This window comes from Rutidosis leptorrhynchoides, chromosome 8 (assembly GCF_046630445.1).
Source record: "Rutidosis leptorrhynchoides isolate AG116_Rl617_1_P2 chromosome 8, CSIRO_AGI_Rlap_v1, whole genome shotgun sequence".
In the NCBI taxonomy this organism is placed as follows: domain Eukaryota; kingdom Viridiplantae; phylum Streptophyta; class Magnoliopsida; order Asterales; family Asteraceae; genus Rutidosis; species Rutidosis leptorrhynchoides.
The window spans coordinates 108,830,818-108,850,365 of NC_092340.1; the positions used below are offsets into that span (position 1 = coordinate 108,830,818).

A 19,548-nucleotide genomic window follows, 5' to 3' on the forward strand; every position below is an offset into this window, starting at 1 on the left:
TTTTAACGGAGTCGTTAAGTCATCGTTAGTCGTTACATGTAAGTGTTGTTTTGAAACCTTTAAGTTAACGATCTCAATTAATGTTGTTAACCCATTGTTTATTATATCTAATGAGATGTTAAATTATTATATTATCATGATATTATGATATATTAATATATCTTAATATGATATATATACATTTAAATGTCGTTACAACGATAATCGTTACATATATGTCTCGTTTCGAAATCCTTAAGTTAGTAGTCTTGTTTATATGTATATAACTCATTGTTAATATACTTATGGAGATACTTACTTATCATAATCTCATGTTAACCATATGTATATCCATATATATATCGTCATGTCGTTTTTACAATTTTTAACGTTCGTGAATCGCCGGTCAACTTGGGTGGTCAATTGTCTATATGAAACATATTTCAATTAATCAAGTCTTAACAAGTTTGATTGCTTAACATGTTGGAAACATTTAATCATGTAAATATCAATCTCAATTAATATATATAAACATGGAAAAGTTCGGGTCACTACAGTAGGAATAGGCTCATTTTTTCATTTGTAATGACAGTCATGCCACCCTTCTTAGGTACGCATTGAACTGGGCTTACCCATGGACTATCAGAAATTGGATAAATTAGACCTGCGTCTAGCAGTTTAATAATCTCTTTCTTAACTACATCTTGCATATTAGGATTTAGTCTTCGTTGGCGTTGCACATACATTTTATGACCTTCTTCCATAAGGATTTTATGTGTGCAATACGAAGGACTTATTCCTTTAATATCATGAATCTTCCATGCAATGGCTGGTTTATGAGCTTTCAACACAGAAATGAGTTGTGATTTCTCATTTTCAGTAAGAGAAGACGATATTATTACAGGTAATTCAGATTCACCATGTAAATAAGCGTATTCCAAATGGTTTGGAAGTGGCTTTAACTCTAATTTCGGAGGTTCTTCTATCGATGATTTGTATCGATATCTGTCTTCTTCTTTTAGCATTTGAATTTCTTCTGTTGTTGGTTCATATCCATTAGCTATAAGTGTAGCTAATATTTCAGCTTCATTAATTGGTTCATTACCTTCTCCTAAAGAACATTCTCCTGTTCCTTGTAATTCTGGAAATTCTTCTAATAATTCTGCATGTGAATCTATAGTTTGAATATAATAACATGTATCATCTGCAGATTGAGGTTGTTGCATTGCTTTATCAACTGAAAAGGTAACACTCTCGTCCTCTATACTTAGGGTCAATTTCTTACCGAACACGTCTATCATTGCTTTAGCCGTGTTTAAGAATGGTCTTCCTAATATGAGAGGAACTTGAGAATCTTCTTCCATGTCCAGAACAACAAAATCTACTGGAAATACTAAAGTACCAACTTTAACTAGCATGTTCTCCATTATCCCTCTAGGATATTTTATTGATCGATCGGCTAGTTGTATGCTTATTCTTGTTGGTTTCAATTCTCCAAGGTCTAGTTTAGTGTATAGTGAAAACGGCATTAAATTTATACTAGCACCTAAGTCTGCCAATGCTTCTATTGAACTAAGACTACCCAGAAAATATGGAATTGTGAAACTTCCTGGATCAGATAGTTTTTCTGGTATCTTATTCAACAGCACTGCTGAACAATTAGCGTTCATAGTAACAGCCGAGAGTTCTTCCATTTTATTTCTATTCATGATCAGATCTTTCAAGAATTTAGCATATCTAGGCATTCCTGAAATCACATCAATGAAAGGAAGATTTACATTTATTTGTTTAAACATATCCAAGAATTTGGATTGCTCGGCTTCAAGTTTCTCTTTCTTCATTTTACTCGGGTAAGGAAGTGGTGGTTGGTATGGTTTAACATAAGGTTTAGCCTTAACTGTGTTATCTTCATTAACCTTTTCAACTACCGGTTCTTTTTCCTTATCTTGATCAGGTTGTGGTTCTTGTGGAGTAGGAATAGCTTCATCAGAAGTTACAGGTATTTCAAGTGGTTTAAGTGTTGTACCACTTCTTGTGGTAATGGCTTTAGCTGTTTCATTCCGAGGGTTAGCATTTGTATCGCTAGGTAGACTTTCCGGTTTTCTTTCACCTATTAATCTTGCTAGGTTACTTACTTCTTGTTCCAGATTTTGAATAGGAGCTTGTCAATTTCTAAATGCTTGAGCATTTTGTTCATTGGTTTGTTTTTGAGATGTGAAAAACTGCGTTTGAGTTTCAACTAGCTTCGTCATCATATCTTCTAAATTCGGCTTTTTATCATCGGTTTGTTGTGGTGGTTTGTTTTGAAAATTAGGTCTTTGCTGGTTGTAAGTATTATTGGATACTTGTTGATTGCTAGGACCTTGTTGGTTGTTGTATGGAATATTTCGGTTATAGTTCTGGTTTTGATTGTAAATCGGTCTTGGCGGTTGATAATTATTCTGATAATTATTTCCAGGCCTTTGGTTTATGTATGAAATATTCTCTCTTTGTTCCATTGTTAATTCAATACTGAGACAATCTTTTGTCAAATGTGGTCCTCCACACTGCTCACAACTAATTCGTATTGAGTGTATATCTTTAGTCATCTTTTCCATTCGTCTCTCGACAGCATCTATCTTTGCGGAAATGGAATCTAAGTCATGGCTAGAATCGGCTCTAGCTGCTTTTGATGATCTAACAATATCTTTTTCTTGGTGCCACTCATGTGAGTGGGAAGCAGTGTTATCAATAATTTTATAAGCATCAGTTTCAGTTTTCTTCGTAATGGAACCACCAGCTGCTATATCTATGTCTTTCCTTGTAGTGATGTCGCATCCTTGGTAGAATATTTGTACTATTTGACAGGTATCTAAACCATGTTGCGGACATCCTCTTAATAACTTTCTTAATCTTGTCTACGCCTCATATAGCGTTTTATTCGGTTTCTGTGTAAACGTAACAATTTCTCCTTGAAGTCTTACGGCTTTAGATGCAGGAAAGAATTGTTTAAGAAATTTTTCAACTAAAACGTCCCATGTATCAATCGCCCCTTCAGGTAACGATTCCAACCAATCTTTGACTTCTCCCTTTAAAGTCCAGGGAAATAACATGAGATATATCTGTTCATCCTCCACTTCTCGGATTTTAAATAGTGTGCAGATCCTATTAAAGGTACGAAGATGTTCATTTGGATCTTCCTTCGGCGCACCACTAAATTGGCATTGATTAGTCACCATGTGTAGAATTTGTCCTTTGATTTCATAATCTGGCGCATTAATGTCTGGATGAGTAATTGCGTGACCTTGGCCAGTGCATTTAGCTCTCATTCGGTCTTCCATACTTAAAGGTTCCAGATTCTCCATAATTGAATTTGTTGAATCGGAATCACTAGAGGATTCTGATTTAATGGTTCGTTCCTCAACAATCTCTGTTTGAATGATTGGTGGTTCTGGAGGAAAATTTAATGGTTCAGGATCTATGAATCGTCCCTGAATATTCTCCGGATTCTCAATTGTGAGGTCGGGTTCAAAAAATGGATTATCGGATATTTGAATTGGAGTACTTGGTCGACTGGATGAAGATTCTAAATAAAAATCAACGGCGGTAATATTTGCTAAATGTCTTGATCTAGTTGCAGGTGGTGAACGTACAAAAGGTGGTGAACGTCTTGCTCGGTGCATTCACTGAATATCCTATTAGTTTTTAAAAAGGAAAGAAAAATTATATAAGTTATCCAATCAATAGACTTTTCTGATTTTTCCCACGTTTCGAATAGCCAAAAGATGCAGCAGAGGGGCAGGATTCGTTTGGTCTCAATATAATTGAGGACTGTTTGGCTCCAATAACCCGGTCCACGTACAAATTCAACTATTACTACGAACCAGAAAATTTTGATGTCTATCAATTTAACCACTTAAAATAAATTTTCGTAATTTTAAGAAATTTAGATAAGAAGTAGAATAAAAATCTATGTCCTAAAAACTAGAATAGCGAGAATTAAGAAAGAAAAAGAGTGCGTCGGAAAAAATCGAAAAATAAAAATAAGAAAGAAAAAGAGTGACTTATAGAACTTAAAAACACTCGACTAACCCAACCTTATTACTATCACTAACTTAAAATTATAATCGCAAATTGAGATTACTAATTGGAATGATAATTGATACATAGGTAAAAGGCGTCGAGAAATAAGAAAATAGCGCGTCTAAACTTAAAAAGGAACTAAAAATTTAAAACAAAAAGTTGCGTCTTAAAGCTTACAAGTAAAACTATATCCCAAATGGAAATAACTTAAAAAGGTACTAAAACTTAAAAAGGCGTCGCAAAATTCTAAAGCACCTAAATCTTAGTCTAAAGAAAAAGCACTTAAGGGATTTTACGGCAAGGCCTAAAAATCTAGAAATAAAAATAACTATGGCAAAAACTATGAATTAAAAATAAATACGAGCGAAAAATACAAAAATTACGCTAAAACTATTAAAAAGGGACAAAATATAAAAATATATAAAAAGTTGTAAAAATTACAATTTTTATAAAAATATTATTTTTATATTATTTATTTTATAAAACTATTAATTTTATAAATTATTAAAACTAATTTAGACTTACAATACAAATTATAAATAAACTAAACTAAATAATAAAATAATTATAACCTAATTAGGGTTATTAATTAATAATAATTATTATTATAAACCCTAATTTTGTACAGCTTATGTTTCAGACGAGTCAAATCACTCCATGCGATCGCATGGAGTGTATGCTATATATTCATGCGATCGCATGAAGTAAAAAATCGGGCCAGATGGGTTGGGCTGCTACAGTGTAGCCCGTAAACTTTTATATTTTTTTTTCTTTTTTTCTGTTTTGCTGTTTTGATGTTTTATAAAAAAAAACACAATATTTAAATAAAATTTATATTTTTAAATACTAAAAATAAAAATAAAGAAACTTTATAAAACTTATATATTTAACAAACTCTTAAAAATATATAAATTTTTGTTTTTCTTTTTATATTTTTGAATTTTTAAAACGTATTTTTACAAAAACGTATTTTTATAAAAGTAAACTAAAAATAACAATCTTTTTTTTTATATAGCGTTGCGCTTCCGGCTTTTAAGCTAAATTTTTAAGTTCCCCGGCAGCGGCGCCAAAAATACTTGATGTTAAAGCTAAGGGGTATAAAATACTATTAAATTTTACAAGGAAATACTATTAAATACGATACAATTTTACACAAGATATTTATTTATTTATTGAATGGATATACTTAAACCTTGCTACAACACTTATAGGCAGTGTACCTAATCGTACAGTAGTGTAGTTTTTAGTAAGTCCGGTTCGTTCCACAGGGAATCTTTTTCACAAAGCTTAACGCTATATTAGTTTAAATTTATAAAAATACAAATATATATAATATTATTATTATAAAGGGGGTTTTTATCGTTTAATGACCGGTTTGTCGATTTTAAAAACTTTAGTTGCAGTTAAAACAAAATGTAAAATATTAAATAAATAAAAGACTTAATTTAAAGCATAAAGTAAATAACGATAATGAAATTGCGAATAATAAAAGTGCGATAAAATAAACTTGCGATAATTAAAAAGTACGATAATTAAAAGTGCAATTAAATATAATAACAATAAATAAAAATGCGATAATTAGAAGTGCAATTAAATATAAAATAAAGGAAATTAAATATGAAATAAAAGAATTATGCTTATTTAAACTTCCGTAATCATGATGTTTGACGTGTTGATTTTAGTTTTATGCCTATGGGTTAATTGTCCTTTGTCCTGGATTATTTAATATGTCCGTCTGGTTTTTGTCCATAACAGTCCATCAGTCATAAATATAAAGTACGAGTGTCCTCGTCAAATTATCCTTATACCCGAAGTTTAAATATTCCAACTAATTGGGGACTTAAACTGTAACAAGATTTTAATACTTTGTTTAATAATTACACCAGGATGTCGACTGAGTGTAACCCAAGGTTTTAATACTTTGTTATCAATTATGCCAAGTGTCCTTGTACATAATTTCACCCCTGTTTTAATAATTCTAGTGGTTATTAATCCATTCCCGTATCCGGTTAAATGAACGATTATTCGTACATATAAATACCCCGTCCATCGTGTCCGATCGAGTGTATATAGTTATTTATAGGTACGTCTAATTGTAAATCTTTATATTAAAATTAAAAAACTATCATTTAGTTAAACAAATATAAAGCCCATTAATAGCCCATAGTCTAATTTCCACAAGTGTCGTTCTTTTGTCCAAACCCCAATTATGGTACAAAGCCCAATTACCCAATTTTAATATTTTTAGCCCAACATCATGATTACTTCGGATTAAATAAGCATAATAATAACTTATCTACGAGACATTAAATTAAAAAGGTTGAACATAACTTACAATGATTAAAAATAGCGTAGCGTTACACGGACAGAATTTCGACTTACACCCTTACAACATTCGCTAACATACCCTTATTATTAGGATTTAAAATTAAAATTAAAATTAAAATTAAAATATAAATATATACGTTTACATATAGATAGAGAGATTGATGGATAAATGGTGCACCAAAGCTCGATTTTTATAGGCATGTGGGCTGGAACTGGGGCTCATGCGATCGCATGGATTTATGCCTTCCAGGCCATGCGATCGCATGGCCAGCTGGGGAGGCTCACATTTGGTTGTTTTCTTCTGCCGACGGTTTTATAATATAATATAATATATATATTAATTTTAAGAATTAATTATATATTATATTATATTTATGTGCATAGTTGACTTGTAATTTTTAGTCCGTTGCGTCGAGCGTTGAGAGTTGACTCTGGTCCCGGTTCCGGATTTTCGAACGTCCTTGCGTACAATTTAATATCTTGTACTTTGCATTTTGAATCTTGTACTCTTGTAATTTTTAGACGTTTCTTATCAATAATTGGAATCTCATTGATTGTATTTTGTACTTTTGAGCTTTTTGGTCGTTTGCGTCTTCAATTCGTCGAATCTGTCTTTTGTCTTCACCTTTTATTATTTAAACGAATATCACTTGTAAATAGAACAGTTGCAACTAAAAGCTTGTCTTTCTTGAGGAATAATGCTATGAAATATATGTTCGTTTTTAGCATTATCAATATACCAATAGTACATACATCTAAAAGCTGTGTATTGTACGAGTACGAATACGGGTGCATACAAGTAGAATTGTTGATGAAACTGAACGAGGATGTAATTGTAAGCATTTTTGTTAAGTAGAAGTATTTTGATAAGTATCTTGAAGTCTTTCAAAAGTGTATGAATACATATTAAAAAACTACATGTATATACATTTTAACTGAGTCGTTAAGTCATCGTTAGTCGTTACATGTAAATGTTGTTTTGAAACCTTTAGGTTAACGATCTTGTTGAATGTTGTTAACCCATTGTTTATTATAACAAATGAGATGTTAAATTGTTATATTATCATGATATTATGATATATAATATATCTTAGTATGATATATATACAGTAAAATGTCGTTACAACGATAATCGTTACATATATGTCTCGTTTCGAAATCATTAAGTTAGTAGTCTTATTTTTACATATGTATTTCATTGTTAATACACTTAATAATATATTTACTTATCATTTAACATAATTAACCAAGTGTATCAATATCTTAATATGGTTCATATGTACCTAGTAAGACGTTGTTATAACGATAATCGTTATATATATCGTTTTCGAGTTTCTTAAATTAATAGTCTCATTTTTATGTATATAACTCATTGTTAAAATACCTAATGAGATAAATACTTATAATAAAATCATGTTAACTATATATATAACCATATATATGTCATCGTATAGTTTTTACAAGTTTAACGTTCGTGAATCACCGGTCAACATGGGTGGTCAATTGTCTATATGAAACCTATTTCAATTAATCAAGTCTTAACAAGTTTGATTGCTTAACATGTTGAAAACACTTAATCATGTAAATAACAATTTTATTTAATATATATATATAAACATGGAAAAGTTCGGGTCACTACATGCTTAAGGTTGCTTCCGCTGTGTACTAGTCTTGCTGTAGACACCCGCTGCTCTAGAGTCATCACCGCATGAACTGTTTATCTTGCATTCATAACTTTAATACTTTTGAACTATGATTTGTAACGACCTAAGGGTCACGTACTACTACTATTTGCTTCTGTTCATTGAAGCATACTTTTGATTGTAAAACATTTGACGTTGGTTATGACGTCACCTTTTATCATGAATGCAAACTTGTTTTGAAAACGCATATAGTGTTTGACCTTGTAATGATCCTGTTGTTGATAATTCGTACACGATGATTTTGTACGGGGCATCACATGTGCTAAAAAGTAAAACTTATGAAAATCATAATCTTTTAGAAAATAAGTGCACCACAACTAGTTTATTGAAAAAAAAATAGAGGTTATGAAATCTATAATTGCTAATAAGTCCTTCATTATTGTTAAAAGAAAGATAATTATGATTGTCCTCTTTAGTTAATTTACGGTCATAAGCTTTAGCTTCACTTACTTTACTAAATACTCATAAAAATATAAGCTTTAGCTTCACTTACTTTACTAAATACTCATAAAAATATAACTCCAACTTTCAATTTCAAAATAAACTCCTAGTATATACTCTTGCTTCGGCTAAGAATACTGCGCGTTTGATCTACAGGAAAGCATTAGATGATATATACTCAGTAGTAATTTTTGTCTATTTTTTTTAATGATGATATCGGCATCGAATGTTCTCATTTGTCACTCATACACGCGTTAAGAGGAAACCCAATTCGTGACGATGTTGGCAGTACCATCGAAGGTTGAGAAAACCCTCCATAGACCTTCCAAAATCGCATTGATGTTAGCAGTACCATCAAAAGTTAGAAACTCTCTGCTTAGAGTGGGAATTGAACATGGATTGATAGTATCTCAAGTTAGATCTCACCCCCTGTTACTCATACCAAACTTCGATGATTTTTTTGTATGATTTATTTTTCCAAGTTGTGCATGCAAAGCACTAATTACTAGCATGGGGTATTATGATTTTGATTTGATGAAAGTATTTTTTAATATAATTTTTTTTCGCCGAAAAAAAACAATTAGAATAAAATTAAAACTAGATTTAAAAACCATGTAGCATCTTTGATGAGAAGATGACATACCATTACCATTAACATTAACATTAACATTAACATTAACATTAACATTAACATTCACATTCTAAATTAAATACTCCTACTTCATATGAATAGTCGATCTCTTTTCCTTTTTTCTTTTATTTTTTTGCTAAAATAACAAATACATTAACAAAGGATTTTTTTTTATCTTTCGATGAAAAAACCAAACTAGAATACAACAGAATAATGTAAGGAAGTTGTTAAATAAATACAAATAACATTTTATTAAATAAAATTAAAGCATTACATTATTAAGAAATTAAAAAACATTACATAATTAAAAATAAAAGACAATACATTAAAAAATAAAAAAAAAACGTTGCATAATTATGGAAGTTGTTGTTGTTGAGATTGTGAAAATATTATTGTTGGGGGATAGGAAATTGTGGTTGCGTATAGTATGGATTCATGTTTTGATATTGTAATTGTTGTTGAAATGATAGTGTTGGTGGTTGAACAAATTGTAATTGTTGTTGAAATGATAGTTGTTGTGATGGGACAAATTGTTGTTCTTGAGAAAAACTAGTTTGGCTTGGAGTCAAATTGCTAGCTTAGTTCGACGATGAATGATTCAATGACGGGATTAGATTGTTTAACATATGGTTAAGGAAATCGTTGTTATTTTGTTGAGACATTTTTTTTTGGAATGAAAGATTGGGAGTGTATAAAAGTGTTTGAGTTTAAATAAAGATTGAGAGTGTTGAGTGGTTTTGTTTGTGTAGTATGTGTATGTATATATAGATAGGTAAATAAATATGTAAAAGAAAAAAAAAGTAAAAATTAAATTATGTAGCCGTGGGGTTGGGGTGGGGGGAAAAAAAGAAAATAGTAGGCCCCACAAAGAGACCGTTAGAAGGGGGTGAAGGGGGTGGCTGGCGGGTGATGTGGCGGATCGGTGGTGGTGGGGTGAGACAGGTGGCGGTGGGTGGCGGCTCCTTTCACGAGTCATTACAAGTGGCCTAAGTAAGAAATTATATCAACAATGGAACTAAACCACGTGTTAAGAAAATAAATATTATGCTTGTGACCGTAAATAACACTTAACAAATATATATGGTGTATTCAAGGTTCGACAAGAACGAAACAAAATGACGTATGGATAGAACCATAACATTATTTAAAAGGTGTTTTTTATAAATAAACTATATTACTCATATTATAATCATTAGTATTTAAAGACACGTACATCTATATAATATATAATTTATTATATTTATAAATAATTAATGTATCTATTATTTTTCGATCACATAGAGAAATCCGTAAGCTTATGACGATCATATATTGCAAAGATGTATTGTTTCTATTCATTATTAGGTTCCAAGACTTGTAACTGGCCTATGATATGAAGACAAGGTTCCTTAAAATTTTAAATATCAACAAGTCTGGTCAACGAACGAAAGACCAAACTTGGATATCTTGGATTCTTGGGTAGGAAAAGAAGTACTGAGTGAATTAAATTGAATGCACTACGTTTTCTTCAAGACCCTAATTTTCACTAATTGGGAGTAAACTAAGAATACTAGCCTTATGAAAGTGAGTTACCAACGATATAATCAGAGCTCAAGCCTCATTTTAAAAATAAAGCATACGTGCACTTTATATCATCACTCATAACGAAAAGGCATTCTACATATAAACTTGAAACGTAGATGACTAAAATACAATATGTGATTAGTTTTATATCTGATTTGTTAATTAGTTTTATATGTTTGGATAAGAGAGTTAAACTTAAGAGAACGGTAACTTTCGTTAGGGTTAAAGATGTACTTGAGAATAGATAATGTCTTTAAGGACTATTTACGCAATAATTGGCAAAGATGAAAAAACAAAAAAATGGAATCACACATGAATAATTTAAACAATTTTGTCTTTATAACAACATTGATATGACAACATCGAAGATGACCACGTACGTGAACACTAATTTAATTACCGTAATAAGTTAACTACTAATCAAGCTTTGTTTATGATAATCTTTTTTAATTTACATTGTCAATCACTTCCTGTCCATTTTAAACTTTAATTTAGTTTATTCTTATCAAAAAAATCTACCAATTTTATAAAATTCAACTTTAGTCAAATAACTTTCGATGACTTCCAGAGCAACTTCTTTTTTATTTATTTATAAAATTGAACGAATCCGAAGATTAACAAGAAAAACTGTTACAAAAAAAAATCGAAACCTAGTCAAACAAACAACATAACTACAAACCTATATCAATAGTCCTACCAAATAGGTGGAATACATTTGACTTAGATAGTAAAAACATGTCTAACACTCTAACATATGAAAACCTAAGTAACAATCGACCAAATAAATAGTAATAACGAATTAAGGATATTTTGGGAATTCTACGTGGACCTAATACAAGACATGTGATTGATCATAATCACAACTCCCGAAACAAAACGGAAAACATAAGAAAACAATAAATAAATGTAAACGACGCAAGGATTCAACGTGGTTATATATCATCTCCAATTACATGAAGAAGAGTTCAGTCCAAGAGCACAACTCATAAATTTTCTTTCAGTATTTCCTTGCACACCATAATAGGAGGATATGGTTACAATATATAGAAGTTTACACAAAAGGAACAAAATCACAAAACTTGCTAGCCAAGCACACCCTCACGTTTCGCAAGTAAGGGCTCGCGATCTGTGAGATTTCTTCTCCAACTTTTGCAAATTTTCTCGCGTTCCATCCAACTCGATCGCATACCAGCACACCCTCACGATTAGCGATCAACGAGGTACCACCCGCGTCTTTTTCTTTTCCTTTGTTCAAACTCTTCACACTCAACAGGATAGTCTACTCATCGCGACGAAGAAGTAGTCGTGTCAGTTTAATATAAACTAATATTGTTGTTGTCAGTTTCTAAAAATCAAATTTTATTACACTTATTATAGAGTATATGATTTTTAAGGTATTATGTTTTGTTAATAATCTATAAACTTTTTGTCATACTTTGATGTCGTTTTTTCTTCAGTAAATATTTATATTAAACTTAATAAATAACGTAAAAACTTTGAGAGAAAAAGAATTATGTTCCTATACTCGAATTCTTACTAAGCCTTACAAACATTTTTAAGACAAAAATAATAAATTTTTTAATTTAATCGAAAAATGTATAATTTAATCTGCCCTAACGCTGCGTTAGGGGCGTCAGGAAGTGTCTGAGAGTCTGAGATTGCCACACGATTTGACAGACGGAATCCGACGCCGTGTTAAAAATAGTTGAAGGGAAAAAAATTGCTTGTATTATACGTGGTATGAAAGTGTCGTCTAGTTATTAAAAAAAAATACAAGAATAAACTTGTTACTTTACTCCTTATTTACTTAATCTTATTTTATTAATTTAAAACACCCATATATTATAGTGTGTTCCCATTTAAGGGTTACAGTTAATATCTAGAATCTAGAATATAAATATATAAACATACTGTATTTAATATTTATAGGCTTTATAGGTAGGTTATTGTTTGGTTGTAGTATGAAGAATCAGAAATGCCTCATTCGCCGGCCGCCGTCGTTTTCCGGCACAACATTCTCACCATAAACAGCCATTTACTCCGTTAAATTACCCCTCTGACGTGTCCATACCCCTGGTCCCCAGTTCTCCACTCCTCCGCCCGACACTATTACGTGTCAGGTCCCACCTGTCCCCCTTTCCTCCACACCAAAACAATAAAACATTTTATTCCCATTGCCTATTTCCTACGTGGCGTTTGACGTGGCATATCACCCCTTTCTCCTTATATATACCCCCTCCCATTCCCTTCAACCCATCCATCAAAACACACCATAAAAAATTAACACAAAACACAAACACATATTCACAAAGTTTAATCATGGCTGTTGATACAGTGACGTCATCACCGTTAGGACCACCGGCGACTGAGAAAGATGCAAAAGCTCTTCAATTTATTGAAGAGATGACGAAAAACTGTGATTCCGTACAAGAAAACGTTTTAAGCGAAATTTTGACCCAAAATGCTGAAGCTGAATACCTCCAAAAATGGAACCTTGGCGGCGCCACCGACCGGAAAACATTCAAGTCTAAGGTTCCTGTCGTGTCGTACGAGGATCTCCAGCCGTATATTCAACGTATCGCTAACGGAGATCGTTCACCCATCCTGTCTTCACATCCCATTTCCGAATTCCTTACCAGGTCAATACAATAACAATAATTAATTACTTCATGCACTACATATTATTTTCAGTTTTTTTTTATTAATACGAATAATAATAATTTTATTTACGCAGTATATATTTATTAACATGTTGAATTGAATATATTGCAGTTCTGGGACATCAGCTGGGGAAAGAAAGTTGATGCCAACAATTGCTGCAGAGATGGACCGCAGGCAGAAATTGTATAGCCTGCTCATGCCTGTCATGAACCTGTACGTACTTTTAGTCTTTCTCTTTATTTAATTAATTTTATTTATATGTTAGTTAATTAATTAGTGTCTACTGCTACTTAACTAGATATATTAAATAAATCTCACAAATTAGTCAAATTTTTATATTGATATTTAATTAACAGGCCAATTAAAATACATCACCTAACTCTATTAAACGTTTTTATTATAACCAACTAGTTATTGTTTATTGTTGATCAACTTAATAAAATACCGAAAAAAAAACATGCATTGATTGGAAAGTAGAAATACATAGTATAATCAACTAGACAGTGTACTTAATAAGTAATGAATTGAATTGGACACTATTTATAACTATTTCATATTTAATATTTATTTATTTATTAATATTAATTTATGATGACACATTTAAGGTGAATATTATTGTCGTTGTGCTTACTGTTTATGGTTAAGATGGGGACTAATAAATCATTTATGTTGGTGTTGTAGGTACGTGCCCGGTTTAGACAAAGGCAAGGGACTGTACTTTATGTTCATAAAAGCCGAGACAAAAACCCCTAGTGGTCTAGTAGCTAGACCAGTTCTAACCAGTTACTACAAAAGCCAACAATTCAAAACCCGACCCTATGACCCGTACAACGTTTACACCAGCCCAATTGAAACCATCCTTTGTGTTGATTCCTTTCAAAGCATGTACTCTCAAATGCTTTGTGGTCTCATTTACCGTCAACAAGTCCTTCGTTGTGGTGCGGTTTTTGCTTCCGGTCTAGTTCGGGCCATTAAGTTTCTAACTTTACATTGGAAACAATTAGCCCTTGATATTGAAACCGGGTTCTTAAACGTTAAAATCACTGACCCAGATATTCGGGCTTGCATGTCCAATATTTTAAAGCCCGACCCGGATTTGGCCCAGTTTATTAGAGACGAGTGTTGTGAGGAAAATTGGGAAGGGATCATAACCCGGATTTGGCCCAATACCAAATATGTTGACGTCATCGTGACTGGAGCAATGGCTCAGTATATTCCAATCCTTGATTATTACAGTGGTAACTTACCTCAAACTTGCACCATGTATGCTTCTTCTGAGTGTTACTTTGGGTTAAATTTAACCCCAATGGTAAAACCATGTGAGGTGTCTTACACCATTATGCCAAACATGGGTTACTTTGAATTCATTCCACATGACTCGGGTAACTCGGGGTTGAAATCGGATAACTCGTTTCCTGAGCTACATGACTTAGCTGACCTGGAACTTGGTAAAGAGTACGAGCTCGTGATCTCGACTTACTCGGGTTTGTGTCGTTACCGGGTTGGCGACATTCTTCGGGTCACGGGTTTCCACAATTCGGCCCCTCAATTTAAGTTCATTAGAAGGAAGAATGTTTTACTAAGTATCGAAGCGGATAAAACTGATGAAACGGAGCTACAAAATGCAATTGAAAAGGCTTCGGAGCTTTTAAAGGAGTTTGATGCTACGGTTGTGGAGTACACGAGCTATGGGGACACAAAAACGATACCGGGTCATTATGTTATTTATTGGGAATTGTTGGTGAAAGATCCAAGTAACGGGCCGGGTCATGAAGTGTTGAATCAGTGTTGTTTGACAATGGAGGAATGTTTGAATTCGGTTTATAGACAGAGTCGGGTTGCGGATAACTCTATTGGCCCGTTGGAGATTCGTGTTGTGAAGAATGGTACATTTGAGGAATTGATGGATTACGCGATATCGCGAGGGGCTTCCATTAACCAATATAAAGTTCCGAGGTGTGTTAGTTTCACACCGATCATGGAACTTTTGGATGCGAGGGTTGTATCGACCCATTTTAGCCCCGGTGCACCGCATTGGGTCCCGGAACGACGTTTTTAAGTTGGTAACAAGATCAAGTGAATTGAACAAGGTTGTCTAATGTAGGTTTAATTAAGTGAATGAACTGTAATGTGTAACAACAGATTATGAGGGGTGTAATTTGTATGTTTTAAAACGTGAAGGGTGGATTGTGTAATTTAAGAAAGTCAAGGGTGTATGTTGTAGTTTAGAAGTTGGAAAGTAATGTAAGGATAATATATAATATTTATATATTGTTGAAAAAATGATGTTTTTGTCTTTGTTTAACTTTTAATTATAAACTTATTGGCTTTAATTTTGACATTGATATGTTTATTATTGAATTTGATTGATAAATACATTAAAATGTATATGTATATTACTATTAAATAGTACTCTGTAAATCTGTAATACAGTAATATATAATTATTTAATGTATATATAATAATTGATATGATATGTTATCAAGTTCATCGATGAAAATATCACTCTTCATTTTAAGGTGATTTACTTATTATGTAGAGTGGTTATGGTTATTGTTTTCTACTGTTCTAAATTGGTTTTAGTTTTCCTGTAGTATTGCTGCTTTATTGTGTACATAAATTTATTTATACTGCAAACAAGAAAAATAAATCAAAATGCTTAATTAAGTTTCGTGTGATTGCTTATACGAAGATAAAATTCATAACTTGAATAATTTCCATTTTAAAAATTGGGCCATAGGGGTGATACAGTTACATTTTTACAAAGAAAGAAAAAGGCGGAGGGTATAATCTACAAAAATCTAAAAGCAAGAAAGCTTTTGCATGTAAAAGAACTCAAAAGGAGAAGAGGGATGTTCTTTCGGGGGATTATCACCAAAAAGCTCATTTTTTTGACCTTTCTTGCATTAGAGCCCAAAAAAAAAAAATTGTCAATTTGCCCTTGCAAGGAGCAAGGTGCCTTGCTCCCTTGCGCCTTGCATCCTTGCGACCTTGGTTTCACATGGGAGCAAGGATCTTGCTCAATACCTCGCAATGTTACAAAATGTATCACATAGAGGTCAAATACCTCGCAATGAAATCAATGAATGACGTGTTCGTCCATATGGATTTGGAGCGATCGTCACAATGAATGACGTGTTCGTCCACCTGGAAGCAAGGGAGCAAGAGGCACCTTGCGTCCTTGCTCCCAGGTAGAAGCAAGGGAGCAAGAGGCACCTTGCTCCTTGCTCCCATGTGAAACCAAGGTCGCAAGGACGCAAGGCGCAAGGGAGCAAGGCACCTTGCTCCTTGCGAGGGCAAATTGGCAATTTTTTAATTTTTTGGGCTCTCACGCAAGAAAGGTAAAAAAAATGGGTTTTTTGGTGATAATCCCGTTCTTTCTGCGTTTGGTCGGTCAAACAACTATATTCAATTATACAAATATACAAAGAGTGAGGGATCCAGAATCTTATTCACATACATCACTAGTTGAAAGTTTATTAAAAAAATTACACTGTTCAATGGTGTTACATACAAAAGATTACAAAATTCTATAATATCACTAGTTTAAAATTCAAATTTTTTTTCTTCACTAGATTGCGTATTTTAGTAGTAACATGTACTACCACTCCTATTAAAGTATATCCGCCCCTCTACACAATTATGAGCTACATATGAATGAGATGGGACAATAAGTTCTTACTCTATTCTAGAATTCAAAGACGTAAAAGACTCGATATCCTTCTGTTAGTGCATGAATCCCCAGCCGTAGATTGATTCATAGTTTGATACATTCGATTATGTAATAATGTTTACTTGTGACTATTGATTACGTTTGTGATTGTGCGGGTTTAATTTGTTAAACAATCAATTAGTTAAACTGCTCACACAGTCGACCAAGTGTGTATACACACTCGACCGACTGTGTTACACAGTCGACCGACTGAGAGACACACTCGACCCAGTGTGTCTGATATGCAGTATATATACGGGTTGAGACTTCTTTATTGAGGTTACTCATCCCATTCACCCTAATCGACATGTTTTTGTCTCTGCCGAACCCTAACACCAAATACCACCGAAATACTTCGTTTAGGCGTCGATCTAATCTAGTAATTGTCCTAGGTTTGATCTATTTGATCCTGATACGACCCATATCTCGGTTTAACCCAATTCTAGTGTATTCCGACTCTAGGGATGTTAGCAAGCGACCTAAGATCCTTAAATCTTCGTCTACACCTTCTACTCGAGAATAAAGAGTGCTTCTAGAATACAAATACACATGTACGATGTAAATTAACTAAGATGTTGTTTGTTTTTTAAAATGTTTTTGTCTGAAGATCTGTGGACCATATATGTAAAGAAGATGTGGTCTAAAAGTCTGTATGCTGAATACTGAAGACTGTTTGTTTTTATGTTTGCAATTTAACTTAATCATGTCTGCAGCACTTAAAAGCACATTTCTAAGTCTGCGAGATTGCAAACAGAATAAGACATTATTTTATCTTATGTCTTCAGAAAAACAAACAATCTGCAGTAAAAACGTCTGCGGACGTGCAGACTTAAGACATAATAAGGTCTGCAGACTTAAAAACAAACGACACCTAAATATATTCAAATAAAATATTTTCAAATTAAGTTTTTAGGGTGTTAGAAATCAGGAGCATCACCGAAAAAATGAGGGAATGTCGATTTAGATGGTTTGGACATGTTAGGCGGCGACTACCCTATAGTGACCCGAACTTTTCCATGTTTATATATATTAAATGAGATTGATATTTATGTGATTAAATGTTTCCAACATGTTAAGCAATCAAACTTGTTAAGACTTGATTTATTGAAATGAGTTTCATGTAGACAATTGACCACCCAAGTTGACCGGCGATTCACGAACGTTAAAACTTGTAAAAGCTATATGTACATATGTATCATATTAAGATATTGTTACACTATAATTAACATGATAAAATGATAATTATATATATCATTAAGTATATTAACAATGAACTACATATGTAAAACAAGACTACTAACTTAAGAATTTCGAAACAATATATATACGTAACGATTATCGTTGTAATAGTATTTTAACATATATATATGATGTTAAGATATATTCATACACCATGTTATCATGTTAACATAACAATTTAACATCTCATTTAAGTATAATAACAATAAATTAATTACATTTAACAAGATCGTTAACTTAAAGGTTTCAAAACAACACTTACATGTAACGACTAACGATGACTTAACGACTCAGTTAAAATGTATATACATGTAGTGTATTTAGATGTATTAGTACACTTTTGAAAGACTTCAAGACACATATCAAAGTACTTCTACTTAACAAAAATGCTTACAATTACATCCTCATTCATTTTTCATCAACAATTCTACTCGTATGCACCCGTATTCATACTCGTACAATACACAGCTTCTATGTGATGACCCAGAAATTTCGACTAAATTTAAACTTAATCTTTGTATGATTAACATTTCCGACACGATAAGCAAAGTCTGTAAAACTGAATCTCAAAAATTTTGAATTACTTTTATATATTTAAATACCCTTCGGTTGTTTTCGACGATTTGCGAACAATTATATGTAAATAGATACATATATACTATAACATGAAAAGGTAACAATGTATTAATTGTTTGATACCGTACATTAAACTTATTGGTTTAAATATCTATTTGAATGTATATGATAAGTTGAAATATTTATTATTAAAATTTATTTATAAATAACTTCCAATGTGTATTTAAAAACTGATTTATGTATATTAAAAAGATATATACATATATATAATAAACGATAGTAACATTCGTTTATTAATTCAATTGATATTTAGATAAGTTAACTAAAGCGTTTAAGATGAACCAGTTAAACACTAATTTGTTACAGTGTTTTCAAATTGCCACATTACTCAAAATGCTACAGTGTTTTTGAAAATCACTATTTGCTACAGTGAAATTGACTTTGCTACAGTGAATTGCTACAGTAAAAATTGACTTTGCTACAGTAACTTTGCTACAGTGGTATATTTTATGGATGATTTAAGACTATATTTTGACAAAGGTACGATTCACGAAACGTAAAGTACAAGTTTTCTTAGCGTTCGAAAAACCGGAACCGGGACATAAGTCGAGTGACAACGTACGACTTATCGGAACAAAAATTACAAGTCAACT

At 32.3% G+C, this 19,548-nt stretch overlaps 1 protein-coding gene across 1 annotated transcript; it reads left to right on the top strand.

Annotated features, from left to right (window-relative positions):
- Positions 1–13,005: 13,005 nt before the first annotated feature.
- LOC139861636 (probable indole-3-acetic acid-amido synthetase GH3.1) lies at positions 13,006–15,612 on the top strand. The gene is made up of 3 exons (XM_071850087.1): positions 13,006–13,346; positions 13,480–13,581; positions 14,050–15,612. Exons 1-3 carry the CDS (start codon positions 13,027–13,029, stop codon positions 15,425–15,427), a joined length of 1,800 nt encoding a protein of 599 aa, XP_071706188.1. The 5' UTR covers positions 13,006–13,026; the 3' UTR covers positions 15,428–15,612.
- The last annotated feature ends 3,936 nt before the right edge of the window (positions 15,613–19,548 follow it).

Coding starts and splice junctions, on each gene's coding strand:
- LOC139861636 (XM_071850087.1), top strand. CDS start 13,027: ATGGCTGTTGATACAGTGACGTCATCACCGTTAGGACCACCGGCGACT. Junction 13,347..13,479: donor ATTTCCGAATTCCTTACCAG/GTCAATACAATA, acceptor AATATATTGCAG/TTCTGGGACATCAGCTGGGG. Junction 13,582..14,049: donor CTCATGCCTGTCATGAACCT/GTACGTACTTTT, acceptor TTGGTGTTGTAG/GTACGTGCCCGGTTTAGACA.